At 39.6% G+C, this 20366-nt stretch overlaps 1 protein-coding gene across 6 annotated transcripts in view; it reads left to right on the plus strand.

The window, feature by feature from the left end:
* ADAM23 (ADAM metallopeptidase domain 23) overlaps positions 1-20366 on the plus strand; it is a 173647-nt gene that overhangs the window by 77016 nt on the left and 76265 nt on the right. For all 6 annotated transcript variants that reach the window (XM_034655054.1, XM_034655057.1, XM_034655055.1 and 3 more), the window contains exons 4-6: positions 10053-10116; positions 18999-19081; positions 20124-20187. In XM_034655054.1, coding sequence (XP_034510945.1) covers positions 10053-10116; positions 18999-19081; positions 20124-20187 — 211 coding nt within the window. The remainder of the gene's footprint in view (positions 1-10052; positions 10117-18998; positions 19082-20123; positions 20188-20366) is intronic.

Genomic DNA, 20366 nt, shown 5'->3' on the forward strand with positions numbered 1-20366 from the left:
CGCCCCCGCCCCCGCCCCCGTGAGCTGCATTTTGCACATTCTGTGTTGTTAATTGCCTGCCCACATCCTTCGCCCATTTTCCATTGAATTGTTTATCTGTTTTTACTTGGTTTTAATTTTGGCTCCTTTATGTTAAGGATGGTAATCCTTTGTTTTTCATATATTTGCAAATTTTTTTTCTTAGTTTTTCTTGAAATTTTGTTTATGGTACGTTTTAACTCATGGAAGTTTAAAAATTTTTTAATAGTCTTATCTGTTGTTCTTTATAATTTCTAGGCTTAATATTGTGTTTTAAAAGGCCTCTCCTTCCTAACATTCAGCTGTAGTTTTATAGCTTTATTTTAAAAAAATATAAATCTTTAATGTATATATTTTTAGTTTGGTGTAAGATATGATTAGGGATCTAACCTTCCAAAATGTTAAGTCACTTGACCTGTACATATTTATTCTTTATTCTCTTTTTTACCAGTTAAAAATGCCATTATTTTCGTATGTAAAGTGTTTGATATGAACATGAATTTCTTTTCTGCTCTTCCCTTTGGGCCGTCTGTCTCATCAGGTCAGTGCTCTGGATCTTGGTTGTTATAATAGTAGTATAAATATAATAGTAATATCCTATTGTAACTCCCCTTTTAAGAAAAATGTTTGGGTAGTCATAAGCATTTGTTCTTTTTTTTAAATGTTTTTTTATTATATTATGTTAGTCACCATACAGTACATCCGTGGTTTCTGATGTAAAGTTCGATGATTCATTAGTAGCGTATAACACCCAGTGCACCATGCAATACGTGCCCTCCTTACTACCCATCACCAGCCTATCCCATTCCCCCACCCTCTTCCCCTCTGAAGCCCTCAGTTTGTTTCTCAGAGTCCATAGTCTCTCATGTTTCATTCCCCCTTCTGATTACCCCCCCTTTCTTTATCCCTTTCTTCCCCTACCGATCTTCCTAGTTCTTATGTTCCATAGATGAGAGAAATCATATGATAATTGTCTTTCTCTGCTTGACTTATTTCACTTAGCATTATCTCCTCCAGAGCATTTGTTCTTTAAGATGAACTTTGGAATAATTTTGTCAAGTTATAAAAATTTACTGGATCTTGCTTGGAATTAACATTAAAGTTATAGAGTATATGTACATCTATGCATATGTACTTGTATATTTATATATCCGCATACATAACACATATATGAAATTCGTTTCTGTTTTTGTCATTATTGGTAGAAACTTTTCCCCTAGACTATTTCTAGGTGGTTTTTGCTGGGGCACATAAGAATCTATTTTAGTTTTGCATATTTATCTTGCAACCAGCTACCTTATTTAATGCTTATTATTTCTGATAGATTTTCCATTAGTTTCTGCTTGATTTTTTTGACCATTTCATGCATACTTGGAAAGAATGGAACACTGTGTAAACATATGTGCCATTTTTCTGAGAAACTGAAAAATGGAAGAACCAGGGAGTTCTTATCCTAGCACGTGGCAGGAATTGGACTTGGAGGAGAGCTGTCTTGGACAAGGTTACGGGAAGGCAAGGTGGATCACAGGTCCATATCCGTTGTCTGTGATTTCACTGCGTGTGATTCCATGGTTGTTTTTTTTTAGTATGTTAATAGCTGTAAAAAGAAATGTTGGGCATGTCAGAAGAGAGCCCACATTGGCAATATTCATCATATTATAATATTCATTATTAGCTTAAATCTGTGCATCAAAGCATTTCAGTTATGTGTAATTGTGTTCAAAAGGTATGCTGTTTTTATTTGGATTCATTTTTCCCTGTGTTTAAAATCTTTTTTGTTTCATGATATATGGGGGTAAAACCACATATGTGAGATACCTGGGACTCTATTCTGGAGGGATCTCAGAATTACTGGTATATACTTGCAGAGATATTGGCAGCCACAGCTGGGAATGTGTCAGCCACTTCATATGGTCTGACTTCAAAGCTGAGGAGGAAAAATTAAACATCCTTCATTTTTGTTTAATTAAAGATGTCTGTTGATGCTACTCCTCGGAAGGGAACTCTTAATTGGCTACTCTTATTGGCTGCTCAAGCCCGCTTGGGTGGTGGTCTTCAGCTTTTACATCTCAAGTTCATGCCTCCTTTCTCTTCTAGCTCCTCCTTTGTCTACTTGCCTGCCTATTAACTTGCAGCCCTGCCCGTGTTCCCTGTTATATTAGGCTAGGGTGTTCAGAACTGTATTATGGTGCATGGGGCCATCACCTATGAGATGCAAGAGCGCCTCCACATTAAAATTTTGGCCGCAACCTCTTATGTGATTTAGGAACTCATTAAATTCCTGTTGTGACCCTCAAAGAGGTTTACACCCCTACATCCTGCTTCTGCTAGGCGTGTTCTCCACCTGCAGCTCCCCTCCTATGAAATATGCCCACATTCTCAGCCCTCGCCTAGCAGGCTGTCTTTGTTTGACTTAACACAAAGCTTCTATTCAATCTGTAATTACTTTTACCCACTTAACATATCATTTCTACCCTTTTAAGTTCCAACCTCTTCATACCTACAATCCTTTAGCACAGCTTAAAAGTCTTACTGTATTGTTTACATTCAAAGGATTATATATTTTCTAGCTGAAACAGTTTTGGAAAAAAAATTATTTTAGGTGGGATGATTAATTTTTTCCTAAACCCAGAGAAAAGCGGCTATTGGAAAATCATTTGACTTTTAAGCCTATTGTTTTCAAAAAAGGAAAGCAACGTAAGGACAGGGGATAATTATAAGGTTACAAACTTATGCTTGTATGAATGTACTGAGTTTAAATTCTGTGTCTCTCTTCATTACAAGTTATAGTAATTATTTGATGAATTAAAAATATGTATGTATATAAGAGGAAAAAAGAGAAGATTCTAGTGTAAAGAGGGCACGGGCATGGTGCTTCACTGTACAATGCTATTATGCTCAAAGCCCCATGAAGTTGCTCATCTCCATAGTGACCAGCTTGTGTTATTAAATGAATGAATGAGATCCGGTGGAGAGGGCAGCAGGAGACTTCTCGGGTGAATCTGTCAGGGGCCACTGGGCATGATCAGGGCTTGCAATATTGAGAAGCTAAGCCCTGTCAAACAGAAGATACTCAGATGGGTGAATATACAATAGCGGCAGTCTTATTTTTCTACACACAATTTTTTACTCTTTGTTCACATAAATGTTGACTTCTGTTCCAATCCCAGTTTTGAACACATATGGAAGTAACTTACGGGTTTGACTACTGAGGACTGAATTAAAATATTTGTGCTACTGTTCACTTAAGAATGAAGACCTTGTGTGACAAGAAGCAAAGCTGGTCGAGGCCTGACAAGTCCAGTGTCCTGCAGTGAATGTGGATTTGTAGCTTCCTGGCTTCCACATCTCTGGAAGCTATACTTTCTACCTCCTGATGTTATGCACTCAGACAGAGAACCCAAGAGCACTTCCCAAGGTTGTCCTAAAATGGTGGCCATATAAACATAATCACAGAGGCCAAAAGCAACTGGAGAAGGAGACATACTCACAGACTCCTGGTTTAGTAGCATCTCAGCTTTAGGATATTTTTCATTTCATAGACTAGTCTAACCTTCCATATAGAACTTGATGTACGTACCTAAAATTTGACTTTGAGGTAGGGTAACCATATGTCCCAGACCTTCTTGGTTTACATCTGTTGTCCTGGCATAATTATTAATGTGCCTCTTTTCACTCCCCAAAATGGCCTGATTTGGGTGATAAATTGTATGACCATCCAATTGGTAAGCCTTGAAGCTTGCTGCTATTCTTCTCGACTTTTCTCTAGATGTACTGATAAAGGAATGTCCTGTTGGCCTCTAGGGCCCTTTAGAAGAGCTCATTCTGCTCCCAGCAACCCACATAATTTTTTAATTGGGATATAAATTGTGAGGATTTGACACATTAATTTCAGTGAATATAGATTTCAGAACTGGGCTTCTAGAGACTGATAGTTTGTCTTTTTTTATAAGGAAGTAAATGACTTTTAACTCATGTGGACCAGACGGTTTCCTTGTGATCCAGCCTTTATCTTTCCTAGCATTTCCCTCATAGCCCAAGGTCCTGACCTTTACATAATCAAACAATTTAATTTGCTTGATTAACCTACTCAGACTTTCATGACAGGGTTACCCCAAAAAAGCATATGATTCTTTCTTTAAAGTAAGGGATTCAAGTTATTTTCCAAAAAAACCTAGGAGTCATCCACCCTTTTTGGTTAATAAGTTTTTAAGGTGCAAGGGATTCCTGGTAAGTAACTTTTCCCGGTTACAAGGATGCTTGGGTTCTCCATAATAAGGCTAAGTGGAAGATATAAACCTTTGGGAGTTTTGACCACATACATCTCAAACTTGAGGACTCCAACAAATACATGTATATTTATATAGGAAAAATCTCCCCAAGGCATATTTCTTTGTGTGAATTTCTAATGCTTAGCTCTTATAGCAGCTTTCTTTGTATATTTGCTGATGATTCTGAAATTCTTTGAACATTAAATTTCTAAATTTTTCTTTGTGATAAATCTTGGAATTAGGATAGTTGAAACCATGTTTCTGTAATAAAGATGAAATCTGAGATTTAACACTATTATCTCTTACCCACCTTATGGTCCAATACAAGTGAATGGTTTTCCTGGGAAGCTCTTCTCCAGATCATGATGTAGGAACCTAGGCTACACCCATCTTGTAGCCACGCCATCTGAGGCATGGGGCTTCCAGAGTTGCCGTGGAAGAGAGAGCTTGGATAATCATGCATGGAGTATAATGACCACACTAGGGATAGACATCACTTCCCACCATATCTTATAAGCCATAATTCAATCTCTTGGCCTTAACCTCATTGTCAGAGAAGCTTTGAAATGTAGTCCTACTGTGCTAGGAAGGGGAAAGTCAAATGGGATATGGTGGCTACAGAGCCTCATTTCTGTCACGGCTCCCTTCAGTGGTTTGATTCTTGGCTCACTTGCCATGTTTTAATAGTCTTACCATTCTCCTGCTCTTAGAGTTCAGCATCGTCAAGGTGTTTACCCTTGTTCTTCATATTTGAGTAAAATCACCTTCAGTCTGACTCTAGAATTCACATTCTTTTCACTATCTCAGTGGTACAGATTCACCATGAAGGTGCAGAAGGAGGGGGTTCAAGAGAATTTCCTTACTCCAGTTCTTCCTTTCTCTTCCACCTTGTTTTGAATTTCCATCCTACAGTTATTCCTTTATTCGAAGAATCACCGCTCTTTCACCGGTAACTAGCACAAGAAGCACTGTAGTAGCCCTCTAATAGCTTTTTGGTAACTTAAATGATTAAGAAAGGAGGGGCGCCTGGGTGGCACACTCGTTAAGCGTCTGCCTTCGGCTCAGGGCGTGATCCCGGTGATCTGGGATCAAGCCCCACATCAGGCTCTTCCGCTGGGAGCCTGCTTCCTCCTCTCCCACTCCCCCTGCTAGTGTTCCCTCTCTTGCTGGCTGTCTCTCTGTCAAATAAAAAAAAAAAATCTTAAAAAAATGATTAAAAAAGGATGTTTATTTCAGAACTTAGGGTGTTCCAAAACTCCCTTTTAACAGTTCCTGCAAGGGATCAAGCACCCAGTTGGCGGATCAATAAAGCAACTTGACCATTTATGTTTGGGACCACAACTGCCAAATAGCTCAGCATTGGCATGTCAGAACGTTCTGTTTGCAACAGGAAGTCCTACTGGGGCAACTAATAGAAGCAGAGGTGGGGGGAAGGCCTTGAAGAGCATCCGCAAGCAGAGACTGCCAGACAACCCATCCTTAGGCATCCAGAGATGGAGATTACCTGCTCCTTCCTCGCTGGGTAGGGCCAGAGACACAGCACTGCATAATTAACCGTTCATGTCTTCTTTCCAATGTTACTTCTCTGTCACTGAAAGATCTCATTTCGCATTCCTTTAAGAGTTTTATAATTAATTAGGTTACATTTTGTTGTTGATTCACTTTCAGGGAAATTACAAATAATATTTTAGGATCGGACATTTGTGCTGATTTTGCTTAGTTTCAATTTCAGAAAGTCGTGTCTTTCATGCCAGCTTCCCAGCCTGTATATGGGCCCAACACACAGTAGATGCTGGTAGATGTTTGCACACTTGGTGTGTGTTCATGAAGGGCTTACTATGTGCTCGGGATTATGCCAGGTGTCAGGATGCTGTGGTGAGTGACAGAAACAGTGTTAAGGGAGGGAGGGCCATGTTCAGACTGGAGGAAAGGATGGAGCAAATGGGAAAGGTGGTGCTCTTTATAGAAGATGGAGGGAGGAATGGTGAGGTGACAGGAGCATACAGTGTTATGTCCAGCTCAGGGTCTGTCACAGACACCTGGAGCAGTTGCTGTTTTTCTCCTTCCTCTCCTCCTCCTCCTCCTTCTTCTTTTACGGATTTTATTTATTTGAAAGAGAGAGAGAACAAGTGGGGAGGAGGAGCAGAGGGAGAGGGAGAAGCAGGCTACCTGATAGGCAGGGAGCCCGATGCAGGGCTCGATCCCAGGACCCTCGGATCATGATCTGAGCCAAAGGCAGCTGCTTAACCAACTGAACCACCCAGGCGCCCCTGTTTTTCTTCTTTAAGACTCTCAAATACAGGAAATGTTAGAAATAGTCCTGTCCATGGTGGGGCGGGGGAAAGCCCTTTAAAAGGGGTAAATAGGATCATTGAAGTGACCTTTATCAGATTTGGCAATTAATGATTAGAGTGCTATTATATGCCCTTGTCATCACAAGCAAAATAAATTTGTTTTCAACTCTTAGACATGCTCCAGTGGTTGTGTGGTTGAGAATTTTGAAAATAATGAATTACCTGTAGAGAGAGGTAATTAGAAAGTAGTTAGTGAACCTCTCTCTTCCCTGTGGAAGCGTTCCTCAGAGAAATGGTACCATCCACAGCCCTGTTTATCTATAGTCACAGTGCTAGTTGCTGACTTAATTAACTAGAAATGAAAGTTTCTGCACCCTGTCAGGTATTTTCAAGAACCTAGAGTTAAGAGTTGTCATTACTTTGAAAGAGAGAGAGAACAAGTGGGGAGGAATAAAAATTACTTAGATTTTTATTTTTATTTTATTTATTTTTTTAATAATAATTTTTATTATGTTATGTTAGTCACCATACAGTACATCCTTAGTTTTTGATGTAATGTTCCATGATTCATTATTTGCGTATAACACCCAGAGCTCCATGAAATATGTGCCCTCCTTACTACCCATCACCGGCCTATCCCAGTCCCCCACCCCCTCCCCTTTGAAGCCCTCCGTTTGTTTCCCAGAGTCCATAGTCTCTCGTGGTTCGTTCCCCCTTCTGTTTATCCCGCCTTCATTCCTCCCTTCCTTCTCTTACTGATCTTCCTGCTATTTCTTGTGGAAATAAATGAGTGAAACCATATGATGATTGTCTTTCTCTGCTTGACTTATTTCACTTAGCATAATCTCCTCCAGTCCCGTCCATGTTGCTGCAAATGTTCTTTCTGATGGCTGAGTAGTATTCCATTGTATATATGGACCACATCTTCTTAATCCAGTCATCTGTTGAAGGGCATCTCGGTTCCTTCCATGATTTAGCTATTGTGGACAATGCTGCAATGAACATCGGGGTGCATATGGCCCTCTCTTCACTACGTCTATATCTTTGGGGTAAATACCCAGTAGTGCAATTGCTGGATCATTAGGGTAGCTCTATTTTTAACTTTTTAAGGGACCTCCACACTGTTTTCCAAAGTGGCTGTACCAACTTGCATTCCCACCAACAGTGAAAGAGGAATCCCCTTTCTCCACATCCTCTCCAACATTTGTTGTTTCCTGCCTTGTCAATTTTTGCCATTCTCACTGGTGTAAGGTGGTATCTCAGTGTGGTTTTGATTTGAATTTCCCTGATGGCTAATGATTTTGAACATTTTTTCATGTGTCTGTTAGCCATTTGTATGTCTTCATTGGAAAAGCGTCTGTTCATATCTTCTGCCCATTTTTTGATTTGATTACTTGTTTCTTGTGTATTGAGTTTGAGAAGTTCTTTGTAGATCTTGGATACCAGTCTTTTATCTGTAGTGTCATTTGCAAATATCTTCTCCCATTCCGTGGGCTGCCTGTTAGTTTTTTTGACTGTTTCCTTGGCTGTGCAGAAGCTTTTTATCTTGATGAAGTCCCACAAGTTCATTTTTTCTTTTGTTTCTCTTGCCTTTGGAGATGTGTCATGAAGAAAGTTGCATGGCCGATGTCAAAGAGGTTACAGCCTATGTTCTCCTCTATGATTTTGATGGATTCCTGTCTCACATCAAGGTCTTTCATCCATTTGGAGTTTATCTTTGTGTATGGTGTGAAAGGAGTGGTCAAGTTTCATTCTTTTGCATGTAGCTGTCCAATTTTCCCCAGCACCATTTATTGAAGAGACTGTCTTTTTTCTACTTAGGTTTTTAAAAGGGAATGGGTAGATGTACCATAATTTAGTTTCAAATGTAGAAACATCAGTAGACACACATTTGATTAATAATTTCAGTAGAAAAAGTGGTCCAAGGTACCAGCTTCTGCCTTACTTCTGTGTTGTGAAGGTTGACCTTCAGCTCATGCGGGAGACCATGCTGGATGCACGCATGGGTCTCCCCCTCCTTGACTGGCTCCAAGCCACCTCCAGCCTTCTTTACTGGGGCGTGTTAGACCGCGTCAGATGCAGCTCTCAAAATGATGCAAAATCATTGAGTTCTTCCATTCTTCTGTTAAAGAAGTAGTGTCAAGATTTCCAAATGAGAAAACCTACACTTAGGTGGAACTAGAGAAAATAGAATTTTAGAGTAGGAAGGGACCTGAGGAGTCCTCTGCTCCAGCCCTTCCTTTTGCAGCAGTGGAAGTGGAGGCCTGAATTTAGGGCCCACATCTGGCTCATACATAGTAGAACCTACTTTTGTCCTCCTCTTACCATTAGGATGAAGTGAGTTAACCTCTTTCTGGTCCCTAGCACAGTGCCTAGGACCGAGTGAGGGCTCAGCACATGGGACTTACCATTTGTCATCATTATTGCTAGTGGCAAAGCCCAAAGAGGAACCCGGATGCCCTAATAGTGGCCTGCTCTTCCCGAGGCTCGTAGATTGCATTCCCCACATTGTATAGAGAGAAATGTGTTTGGAGAAATTGAATTAAAATAAAAGCAGTGGCAGCCTCATTCTCGTTGCAGAGCACGGCCTTGGTGCTGAGTTCTGGGCTACGCATGGCATGTGCTTCACGTAACCTCCAATGTCCTATGAGATTCAGACTATTGCCTTCTTTTGACTCAAGTAGAGGCTGAGTTGGGTAACTGGCCTGTAGTCACAGCACTAACAAGGGGCTGGGCTAGGCTTTAAATCCGACTTTGTCCGACTTCAAAGTCTTTATTATTAACTGTTCTTTTATTCCAGGGGTTGGCAAACTATGGCCCACAGGCCAAACTGAACATACCTGGTTTTGTGTAGTCCCCAAGCTAAGAATGTTTTTTTACATTTTTAGATGGTTGAAAAATTGAAGAAGAAAAAATATCACGAGACATGAAGATTAGGTGAAACTCACATTTCAGTGTCCATAAATGAAGTCTTACTGGCACACAGCTACGCTGATTTGTTTATATCGCCTGTGTCTGTGTCTAGAGTTGAGTAGTCGTGGCAGAGTCCATGTGGCCCGAAAAACCTAAATTATTTACTATCTGGCCTTTACCCTATACTTTTCCTCAGTGATTATGTTTTGAGATTCCAGTTATTTAGAGCATAATTGTGGGATTTTTATAGGGTCTCTCTCCTCCCATTACCTGCCTTTTCTGTTTGTTCCACGTTAATTAACCTATCAGTCAAATGATGCATAGCGTGTATAAACAGAGTTCACCTTTATAGTATCTGTATTTTTTTTTTTAACAGAGTGAGGAGTGATTTGTTATTGGAGAATGTTCGAGGCTCTTGATGAGAACATGTTTGTACTTGCCACGAGGGTGGCTCTTCGCGCTCTACACGCCCCTGGCAGCCATCTACTGAGCTGATTATTTTTAAACCTCTAAGTATCTTGGATGCAGAAATCACTCTATTTTCTTTCCCTTGTAGTGGTTTGCTCTCTTCTGATTATGTGGAGATCCACTATGAAAATGGGAAGCCACACCACTCTAAGGTACGGTGAAGAACATATGGAAATCCCATAGCATCAACATACTTGCTCATAGAATTGTTCATTGCGCACCGCATTGTTATGATGTCTCTCTCAATAAAATGAGCTGTTCTCTTGTCCAACAGTGCTATTTTTAAATTTGAAATAAGTTTAGGAGAAACTTATTAAAACTTATAAATATTTGAGATAGCATTAGAGATTCTGTATATTCAGGTCAATAAAGAAATGTTGATTGTTTTGTTTATACGTACAGCATCTTCTATAAATGAATGGTATGAAGAGCTATATAGCTCCATAGAAATACCTTCAAGCAGTAGATCACCAGCTCATGGTCATCGAGCCTGAATGAGGAGACTAGAATGGCTGTTTAGTCTAAGAGACTTTGGTGCCCGAGAAGGGCAGAGGACAGGTGGGGGAAGGGAGATTCAGGGAACACTGTCCTTAATCTTCACAAGAGTTCTGGGAGATGGATATTATTATTTTTGTTGTGCAAAGGAAGGAAGAAATTGAGGCAGAAAGAGGGCAAATAAGCTACTCAAGGCCACCATGTATTGTCATAGAAAGCTAATTGGGTACTTGATTTCCTTCCATGGAGGTTAACTATTCTCTTAATGGAGTGTCAATAAGGAGCAAGTGGGTTTAGATGAAAATGAGATTATTTGCATGTAAGGAAGATGATGATCTCTACCACTTAGGATGAAAATACTTGGGATGGCTACATTCAAAGACTCTGATGTGTAGGAAGTCCACAGAGTGCCACTGAAGCCCAAGCAGTGTCCACGGGGCAGCTACCACGGGCACAGGAGAAGAAACAGGGAAACCAAATACAATGGGAAACATTGGATCTTTTTTCTACATTGTTAACGAGTATTGGCTCAGAAGTGGGCCTTTTCATGTGCAGGCTTGCTGGGTTGTGTAGCACAGAGAACTAGGTCTTTTCAGTATGATAACTTCTCGCCAAATATTTATGGGTGGCTTTAACTGTAAATTCTGCCCCAGGGGTTAAAGAATTTCTCAGGATTTATAACTGTCCAATTAACAGTGGGCACATTTGTAATTCGATGCACGTTTTAAACCTTTGAATTTTATGCCACAGATTAAGAACTTGCAATTATTTTTCTTACTATTCTGTCAGTTCTTGCCTCAGGCTGTAGCTTGGGGGTTGTTGACTCTCCCTAAAAGTTAATGCTGTGGAAAGCGAGCAGCAATGCTAAATCAAGCACGGGAATGGTGCTTTCTGGCATTTGTACAGACCAAAGCTTCCGTCAGCGGTGCCAGTGCCCCGAACCCTGCGGATGCTGAATCATGAGTCTGGAGTAGGGAAGATTGCGTGAGAACTTTATAGACTCAGCAAAGGGGCCACCTTTGCAGGCCACAGTAACCTGAGTCAAACTTCTCACTAACAAGTTCAGTCAATTTTTTTTTTAGAAGCAGAATAGCTAATTGGCCTCCAGAGGTCATTCGAGGTCCCAGAAGGAGGCCTTATTAATAAGGCACATCAAATTTCATGTCAGTTACAACTAGGATTTAAAACAAAGGGTAGTTCAGCTGTGGCAAAGGAAGTGTTCATTGCAGTTTGTTTTTGTGTTCATTGCTTTTCTCTTATTTATGCCTCATTTTCTCCAAACCCAAACTTATTGCTTCATATATAATGAATTCATTGTAACAGTCTGTTTTGTATGCGTCTATTTATATATACACTCCCAAAGCCCAAGATGACATGGTGCACATTATCTTAAAGCAGATTTTTTTAACCTAATAACATTATGAACATTTTAACATGTATTAAATAATCTTCTAAACTTTTATTTCTAAAAATGCATAATATTCTTTTCTATTCATTTGCTATAATTTATTTTAAAATCTCATAGCCATAGACATTAGATTGCTTCCAATCTTTTACTATACAAATAATTTGTAAGGAAAGGCCTTCCTGATAAATTTTTAAAAAGATTCTATTTATTATTTGAGAGAGAGCGAGTGGGGAGGGGCAGCAGGAGAAGGAGAGAGAGAATCTGAAGCAGACTCCCCATTGAGCATGGAGTCTTATGCGGGGCTCGATCTCATAACCCCAAGATCATGGCCTAAGCTGAAACCAAAAGTGAGACACCCAACTGCCTGAGCCACCCGGGTGCCCCTTCTGATGCATTTTGAACACATCTTTAATAATTGTATAAGGATTAATTCTGAGAATGGGATTTTCTAAGTCAAAGAATTGGTACTTTAAAGGCTTTTGGTACATATTAAGTTTTTCTTTCTGAAAGTTTCTTTAGATCCACGCTCTTCCTACCATTATATACATATTTTATAAAATGTTTTTTAAACTTCAGATTGCCTTCCATGTTAAGGAAATCTTTGTACAGAGTACCAGTGAAGGAAATTAACATATAAGGATGGTTAGGTTAATTAAACGTGTTTCAATCCAGTGTGCAACCTTTCTTCCAAAGATTTCATACTGTTAGACAAAAGTACATGTAAACACACCCTGTTATTCATTAGAGATGAAAAGAATTATTTCGAGCCTATTTGGCTTTAAGTGCGGACATTTAAAATATCCCGAGAATTAGTTTCAAACAGAATGGTGAGTCCGATTAGAGGTCAGTGTCTTAGGCTTTTATTTTTATTGGATGAAAGTGAGTTAAAAGGATTTCTTTCTTTGTGAAACAAAGATAGGAACTGGAGAGGTCAACGAATTAAGTAATCAATATGGAAGAGGAGCCAGGTATCCGTGAATGAGTATGGAAGCACTTTTGTTCTGCATTCCACAGACCAGTTGCTTTTGTTAGAGTTCCTGAACAGTGCTTTGCACACAGTATATGGTAAAACAACTTTGGTGACTTGTTGATTGACTTTATTGATGAAACTATTAAAAACGAGTTAATTTTTGTCAGTTCTTCTATAAGTGAACTAGGTATCAATACGACGGTGTAAAAGTCCTTTTCAACCTTACCCTATTTCTGTTAAGTTCCTTTTAGGTGAACCAATCACTTTGAGTGCCTACTAGTACTTTGGTTTCAGATGTGCTTATGAGAAGAAGTGTCAGCTGGCCAGTAGTGGAAGACTGAACGGATAGATGCTATGCTCCCATCCCAACTCTCCTCTATTTTATTACCCTTTACCATTATTGGGCAGGGAAAAATGCCCTTTCCTAGCTCTGTTTACTCACCCTAGCTTCTTCCTGTGCCCTTGCTCACTCCCACTCTGGGAAGGAAACAGCCACTTAACTGATGGGAAGGAGTTGGGCATGTCTGTGTCCTTCATATTCCCTTCTTGTATGGGATCCACCTCCAACAGGAAGAGCACGTTCTCTGTACTTTTCCACACTCTAAGTTGCACTGTGGCAGCCTGGTGTGTGTGTGTGTGTGTGTGTGTGTGTGTGTGTGTGTGTGTGTGTGTTGGTGGTGGGGGTTTCTTGTTCCATGTTGTCTATCCCTGGGTGGGTAAGTCTAGCCAACTCGGGGGTGTGGCATTAGCAGGCCCACTGGATTCTCAGCTGGTCCTCTCCTCTGGTAGAGCACTAGCAAAATGAAGGTGATACTTTGATCTGTTTGAGTCCTGGGTCACTGTCTCATTTGGTTTTAAATTTGTATGGCTACTACCTCACATGTTCAAGGATGCCTGTAATGTAAATGATGGACAATAGTAACAGCTGGTGAGGACGTGGAGAACTAGAACCCTCACAGACTTCTGATAGGAACGTAAAATGGCGGAGCTGCTTTGGAAGACATTCTGGCAGTTCCTCAAAAAGTTAAGCATATAGTTACCTCATAACCCAGGTGTTCCTCTCCTGGGTAGATATGAACTGAAAACGTATGTTTAAACAAAAATTTGTACATAGATGTGCACAGCAGCATTATTCATAATTATTCAAAAAAGTGGAAACAACCCACATGGCCATCAATCAATGAATAAATAAGATGTCATATCTGCACCCACCAGAGAATATTACTCAGTCATAACAAGGAAGGAAGTACTAATGCATGGTACAACGAGGATGAATCTTGTAAACATTATGCTAAGTCAAAGAAGCCAGTCACAAAGGACCATATATTGTATGATCCCATTTGTTTAAAATGTCCACAATAGGCAAATCCATGAAGACCAAAAGCAGGGTATGGTTGCAGGGGCTGGGGGTGAGGAGGAGGGGAAATGACTGCTCATGGGTGGAGGGTTTCCTTTTCAGGTGATGAAAGCTATCTGGAATTGGTGGTAATGGTAGCACAACTCTATGTTCCAAAAACCACTGAATTGCAGTTTTTACAATTTATAAGGGTGAATTTTATGGCTTGTCCCTTAGATCTTAAAGGAAAAATAAACTCTCAGGTGGAGAATGGGGATTTATTTACTCACCTTCTCAACAAATATGAATAATCCTTTGCTCCTTTCAGATTGGTCTTGTCACTCAGGCTCATGAATAAGTCTTTCATATTCATTAAACAGATAACTGATTCAGCTTATTGTGATCTAGTAGTCCCCGTTCTGGGTACTGGGTGTACATCAGTGAACCAAGCAGGTAAAAATTCCTGCCTTTGTTCTTTGCTTTATCACTATAATCACATCACCCTCCTAGAAGTTTTTTGTTTTTTGTTTTTTGTTTTTAAATTGAATCATCACCGTAGCTCAGTTCAAGCTCACTCCTTTCGTGAAGTGTTCTTGGCAGGGATTGCTGTTGGAGGAAATGGGCCTCTGTGGGCATGGCTTCTGGCTGGGAAATTAAAAAAAAAAAAATCAAGAGAGCAGACAACACTGGCTCCTCACAAAGCTATTTTAAGTTTGAATAGGATAATTTTGTATGAACTATTAAAAATTTATGTAGCGTTGGTACAGCTAAACTGTTCTAATACTTGAACATTTTTTTCCTGTTGAGTTTAATGAAGGTAAATTATTAAACTGGTGTTGGGGTCTCAAGTTCCCTGATTCTCTGATATATTTTTTTCATTTCCTTATGCTCCAGTATTCAAATTCAGGTTTATGTGTCCGCTTAAAGATATCTTTTTCTCTTTTGCTATCAGCCCACTGATATAGTAAATAGATTAATAGACCCTGATGATGGAAAAGTTTGAATTTAAATATATGCATGTAGAATAATCATTTGAATATAGCGTCCTGTTTTATTATTATATTCAGGAGCTGGAATATCAAAATATACATGCACATTTGTGAGCTAAGACCTGCATAGTTTCTTTTCAAACGTTTATCCAGATGTTCAGGAGTTTATGAGACTTTTTTTTTTTTTTAAAGGTTTGTCTATTTATTTGAGAGAGAGAGCTAGAGGGGGGATAGGGTAGAGGGAGAGAAAGTCTTAAGCAGACTCCGCGCTGAACATAGAGCCCAATGCAGGTCTTGATATCATGACTCTCAGATCATGACCCTGAGATCAGGACCTGAGCAGAAACCAAGAGTTGGACGCTTAACCAGCTGTGCCACCCAGTGCCCCAGGAGTTTATGGGAGTTTCTTAAATGATGAAGATAATAAGAACTGGCTGGCTGAACTTTACTGAAGAGCAGATGAAATAATTAAACAGACACAAAGGTCAGGCAGTTTTAAAATAAATCAAATTGAAACAGTAGGTTCTGTTTTCCAATGGGTTGTATTTAAAATGAGTAGAAAGAATCAAACTGTTTCTGTCCTATGATCAATAATACCAGGGAACCAAATCTGTTTTTCCTCTTTAGATCATTAGCACTGGACTCACAGAGCTGTTATCCCAAGCCACTTCTGATTAGGAAGTACTTTCAAAGATGCACATTCAGTCAGGGTCCCATTATTTGCAGGAGCGGCCTGGTGGTTTCCAGCGGGGTTCTGGGCCATTATTTGAGCCTCATCTGGCACGTGGAGTGTTCGAATGTGGGGGAGTGGTAGGCTGGGGAGCATACTTACTAGGATTTTTAAGTTCCTTTGACTAGCCAATAACTTCCACTTATTGGATGCTCTATTTTGTTGAATTCAGATAACTCGCTGACAGTTTTGAATCCCAAAACACTGACACCTGTGGGGACACACATAGACTCGTGTCATGTGCTGAATGAGCCCCTTTGGTTCTCCTGCCTGCTACTTGCCGAGTCACAGATCTGTGATGCCCTCCTTGGTACCGATCGCGAAGTGGCTGGCCAGGGCTCTAGAACTGTCTGAGGCCTTCCTGACTGGAGAAAGAAACACTAACTGGAGAGCCTGAAAACGTGTCATTCAGTTTGGTTTTTTAATGTCTTTAGCAGAGCCTTTTAGCACTTTGTCACTGTCTCCCTCTCTGTGCATGGAGATAATAGTTACTATGAGACAGTGACTGAGTGTTCAAGATGGTTAGCTCCTTGCGGGGAAAGGCACCCGCAGAGCTGACTCTCCGTCACCACTCACACGCCCTCTGGGAGTGTCCTCTCTGCACTGGTCCGCTCCCCTTATCCCTGTTACCCAAGAGGTAATGTCTCTTTTCAACTAGGATTTTTTGAATATGAAATTCTTCAAGAGGTTACTCTGTAGTGCTATTCGTAAAATGCTGCGTACATCTGGAGAGTTGCCAAATAATATTTTTATGGTAATTCTTTCTTAAAAACTTGTTATAAATTTAGTAATAAGAGACTCAGAAACTCCTCTAATACCACCAGATACTAATACTAAATTAGAGCCTGCTGAATTGCTCATAGTACTTAATATAACCACACAATCTAGATAGTCAAGCTTTGTTATGATAATAGGTGTCAGGGATTGCAGGTTACCGCAAGTCTTATTTAAGGTTCAAGAAATACGGTGATTTACCTTCAAATATACAGAAAATTGAAACAGTTCCTTCAGATAATATTCTACCTAAACAACTACCAATGACCTTTATACTGAGAGAGCATCAACCTTCAGTTTCTAATGTGAATTAAAATAAAACTAAGAAAGGACTTAGAAATATTTTCTGGGGAATAAAGAATATTTTTAGAAAAATCTGAAAAAAAACCTTTTTTTTAGAAAGGTCAGGTAAATGTGACCGTGTTTGCTATGCACTTGTAATAATCACCTGACTTAAGAGAACTTCTTGGTGTGATACAAAGTGCTAAATAACCCGTTTGATGGAATTTACAGTTACCTATGGCTGTTTTTAGAATCATGTGAAGAGCCTGAAATTTAATTGCGGAATATCGACCTGTTTTCCAAATTGCTGAGATGTGTGATACCATTTGTCCTTATAAGTTCTAGGGTTGAATATGCAAATAAAACTTGTCATGTTGCATACAAGTCAGTATTTTTGTAAAAGATTGCCTTTTGAGAACCAAACCCCATACAAAAGCAACCTTTTACAAAATATTAACAAGATTATAATACCAAATTTAGACAACCAGCACTGGAAATGACGCTTTTCCAAAGAAGACATACGAATGGCTAACAGACACATGAAAAAATGTTCAACATCATTAGCCATCAGGGAAATTCAAATCAAAATCACAGTGAGATACCACCTTACACCAGTTAGAATGGCAAAAATTCACAAGGCCGGAAACAACAAATGTTGGAGAGGATGTGGAGAAAGGGGATCCCTCTTTCACTGTTGGTGGGAATGCAAGTTGGTTCAGTCACTTTGGAAAACAGTTTGGAGGTTCCTCAAAAAGTTAAAAATAGAGCTACCCTATGACCCAGCAATTGCACTACTGGGTATTTACCCCAAATGAAAAGAAGGGGCACATGCACCCCAATGTTCATAGCAGCAATGTCCACAATAGCCAAACTGTGGAAGGAGCCGAGATGCCCTTCAACAGACAAATGGATAAAGAAGATGTGGTCCATATATACAATGGAATATTACTCAGCCATCGGTAATATGAATGAATGTAATACAATGAATATAAATGAATATCCACCATTTGCATTGACGTGGGTGGAACTGGAGGGGATTATGCTAAGTGAAATAAGTCAAGTAGAGAAAGACAATTATCATGTGGTTCACTTATTTGTGGAACATAAGGAATAGCATGGAGGACATTAGGAGAAGGAAGGGAAAAATGAAGGGGGGTAAATCAGAGAGGGAAACGAACCATGAAAGACTATGGACTCCAGGAAACAGACTATTATAGTTTCTGAGAGGAAACAAACTGAATTGGTTGGGGGAGTGGTCTTTGATATATGGGTAGACACCCTGATCACTGTAAATAACGTCTGAGGCTCTTGTAATACAGTACAATGAGCAGTGATCAAAATGACTGTAAATCATCAATGAAAAGTCAAAGTATGTTCCGTATATTCTATTTAAGAAAACAAATGGAAAACTTCTGGTTAAACGGTGTGGATTCAATGCTTATATTTATCTCTATTCCCTCCCAATAACCTATTCAAATACCAGTTAAAGAATAAAAAAGGATATAAACCCACAAGGACAAAGACAAGAGAAGAAAAGACTGCAGATGAGAGGTATTCATAAAATTTTAGGAGATAGAAAGCAAACGTATGAGGCATAACTGTCAGGTTTGAGCTTTACCTGTTCTGCTAAGTTACATGTTTAAGAAAGGTATGTAAGTTGTACCAGTTGCGTTGGTGTCTTATTCCTATTAATAGTCTTTTCTCCTTCATTAAATTTATAACACAACATCATTATAGAAAGGCTGATGAGTATTAAGGAGGGCACATATTGCATGGTGCACTGGGTGTTATACACAAATAATAAGTCATGGAACATTACATCAAAAACTAAGGATATGCTGTATGGTGACTGACATAACATAGTAAAAAATTATTATAAAAAAAAGAAAGAAAAGCCGAAAAATTCCTAGTGCCTTTTGAGATTTCACATCAACCAGGAGGAGTTTGTAGGACCATCTGTGCAATTCCTTCTAGCTTATAGGAGCATCTGTAGGAGTGAATGATGACATAGAAAGCATTGTTCATCAATGAAACCTTCCTCTGTTTGTAGGGTGGAGAGCACTGTTACTACCACGGCAGCATCCGAGGTGTCAAGGACTCCAGGGCAGCTCTGTCGACCTGCAATGGACTTCAGTACGTGCAAGTCTTGTGTGGGAGAGTGAACTTGCTTTCAGCCATGCACTGTTTCCATCTTTTCTTTCCCAGATGTTTGTTGTCATGACTCTGCTGTGCCGGTCACATGTTAGGGACTGGATATGGAGTGGTGAACAAGGAGGGCATAGTCTCTGCTGTCCTAACATTTAGAATCTGCAGGAGATTTCAGAGTTTAAACAAATGATTAGAGAGATTAATATTGAATTGCCATTTTGGTAGGAACAGTGAACGTCAGGGACAGGGACTTATGGGGTGACCAAACCTCATCTAAGAAGGTTTCCCAGAGGTGTATGCCGGACGACATAGCAGTCAGGTGGTGTTGGCAAGGGGAGGATGGGGGGGCCAAAGAGAGGAGCTCATACATTGGCTTCAAGACGGGCTCTAGAAAAGCCTCTCTAAGCACCTTTTAGACCCAGATAGTAACCCTTGATGTAAAGATCTGGTTGTGGCCATGTGATGAAAAAGGGTCTTGAAAATCTTATCTTCTTATATCTCTCAAAATTATATGCAACACAGAGTCATACTGCTTAATGGAAATTCACAGTTTGAAGCCATAAATATGCTTCTGTTTGCCTCTTCAGAATCAGATGGTTTTGGAACATTCTAACGAGCAAAGTACCTATTTTCTCATGGGTGATATTGGATATGCACAACAAGAAATTTGTACCAGTTGGACATGGTCTTGGAATTATAACATGACGTACTGGGATTGTATGAATAGTCCTGTTCCAGATTCATCTTCTAATCTTTCCATTTTGTTTCAAAAATTAATTATAACATTTATAATTTATATGCTCGTGATATACACCTTAACACCTTTTGTAGCTTATCTGCTGTCTAGTACAGTGCTGAGACCACAGTGGGACTCCATACAGATAGATGAATTGGGTTTGGGGCTGTATAAAGATATTTGTTCAGATACACTGTTCATTTTTAAAGATGCAATGTGAACCTCATTTGCTGTTTCTTGCTGTTTGCTCTATTTGTTCATTTTCTCCTTATGTGGTTTCTTGTCTCACAGTGGTATGTTTGAAGATAATACCTTTGTATATATGATAGAACCACTGGAGCTGATTTACGATGAGGTAAGTCTGTGACCTCAGTTTCCTTATGGTATTTTATTCTTTTAGCATCTTTGCCTTTGAGCCACGAAGAACATACTGTGGATGTCAGTGTACATTATATGTAGTACTTTATTTCAAGCGTAGAATGACACCATGAATTTTGAAGTTTAAACTGCACATCTCAGGTGTGTTGAGAAGTT

Source organism: Ailuropoda melanoleuca, chromosome 2 (genome assembly GCF_002007445.2).
Source record: "Ailuropoda melanoleuca isolate Jingjing chromosome 2, ASM200744v2, whole genome shotgun sequence".
Lineage (NCBI taxonomy): Eukaryota > Metazoa > Chordata > Mammalia > Carnivora > Ursidae > Ailuropoda > Ailuropoda melanoleuca.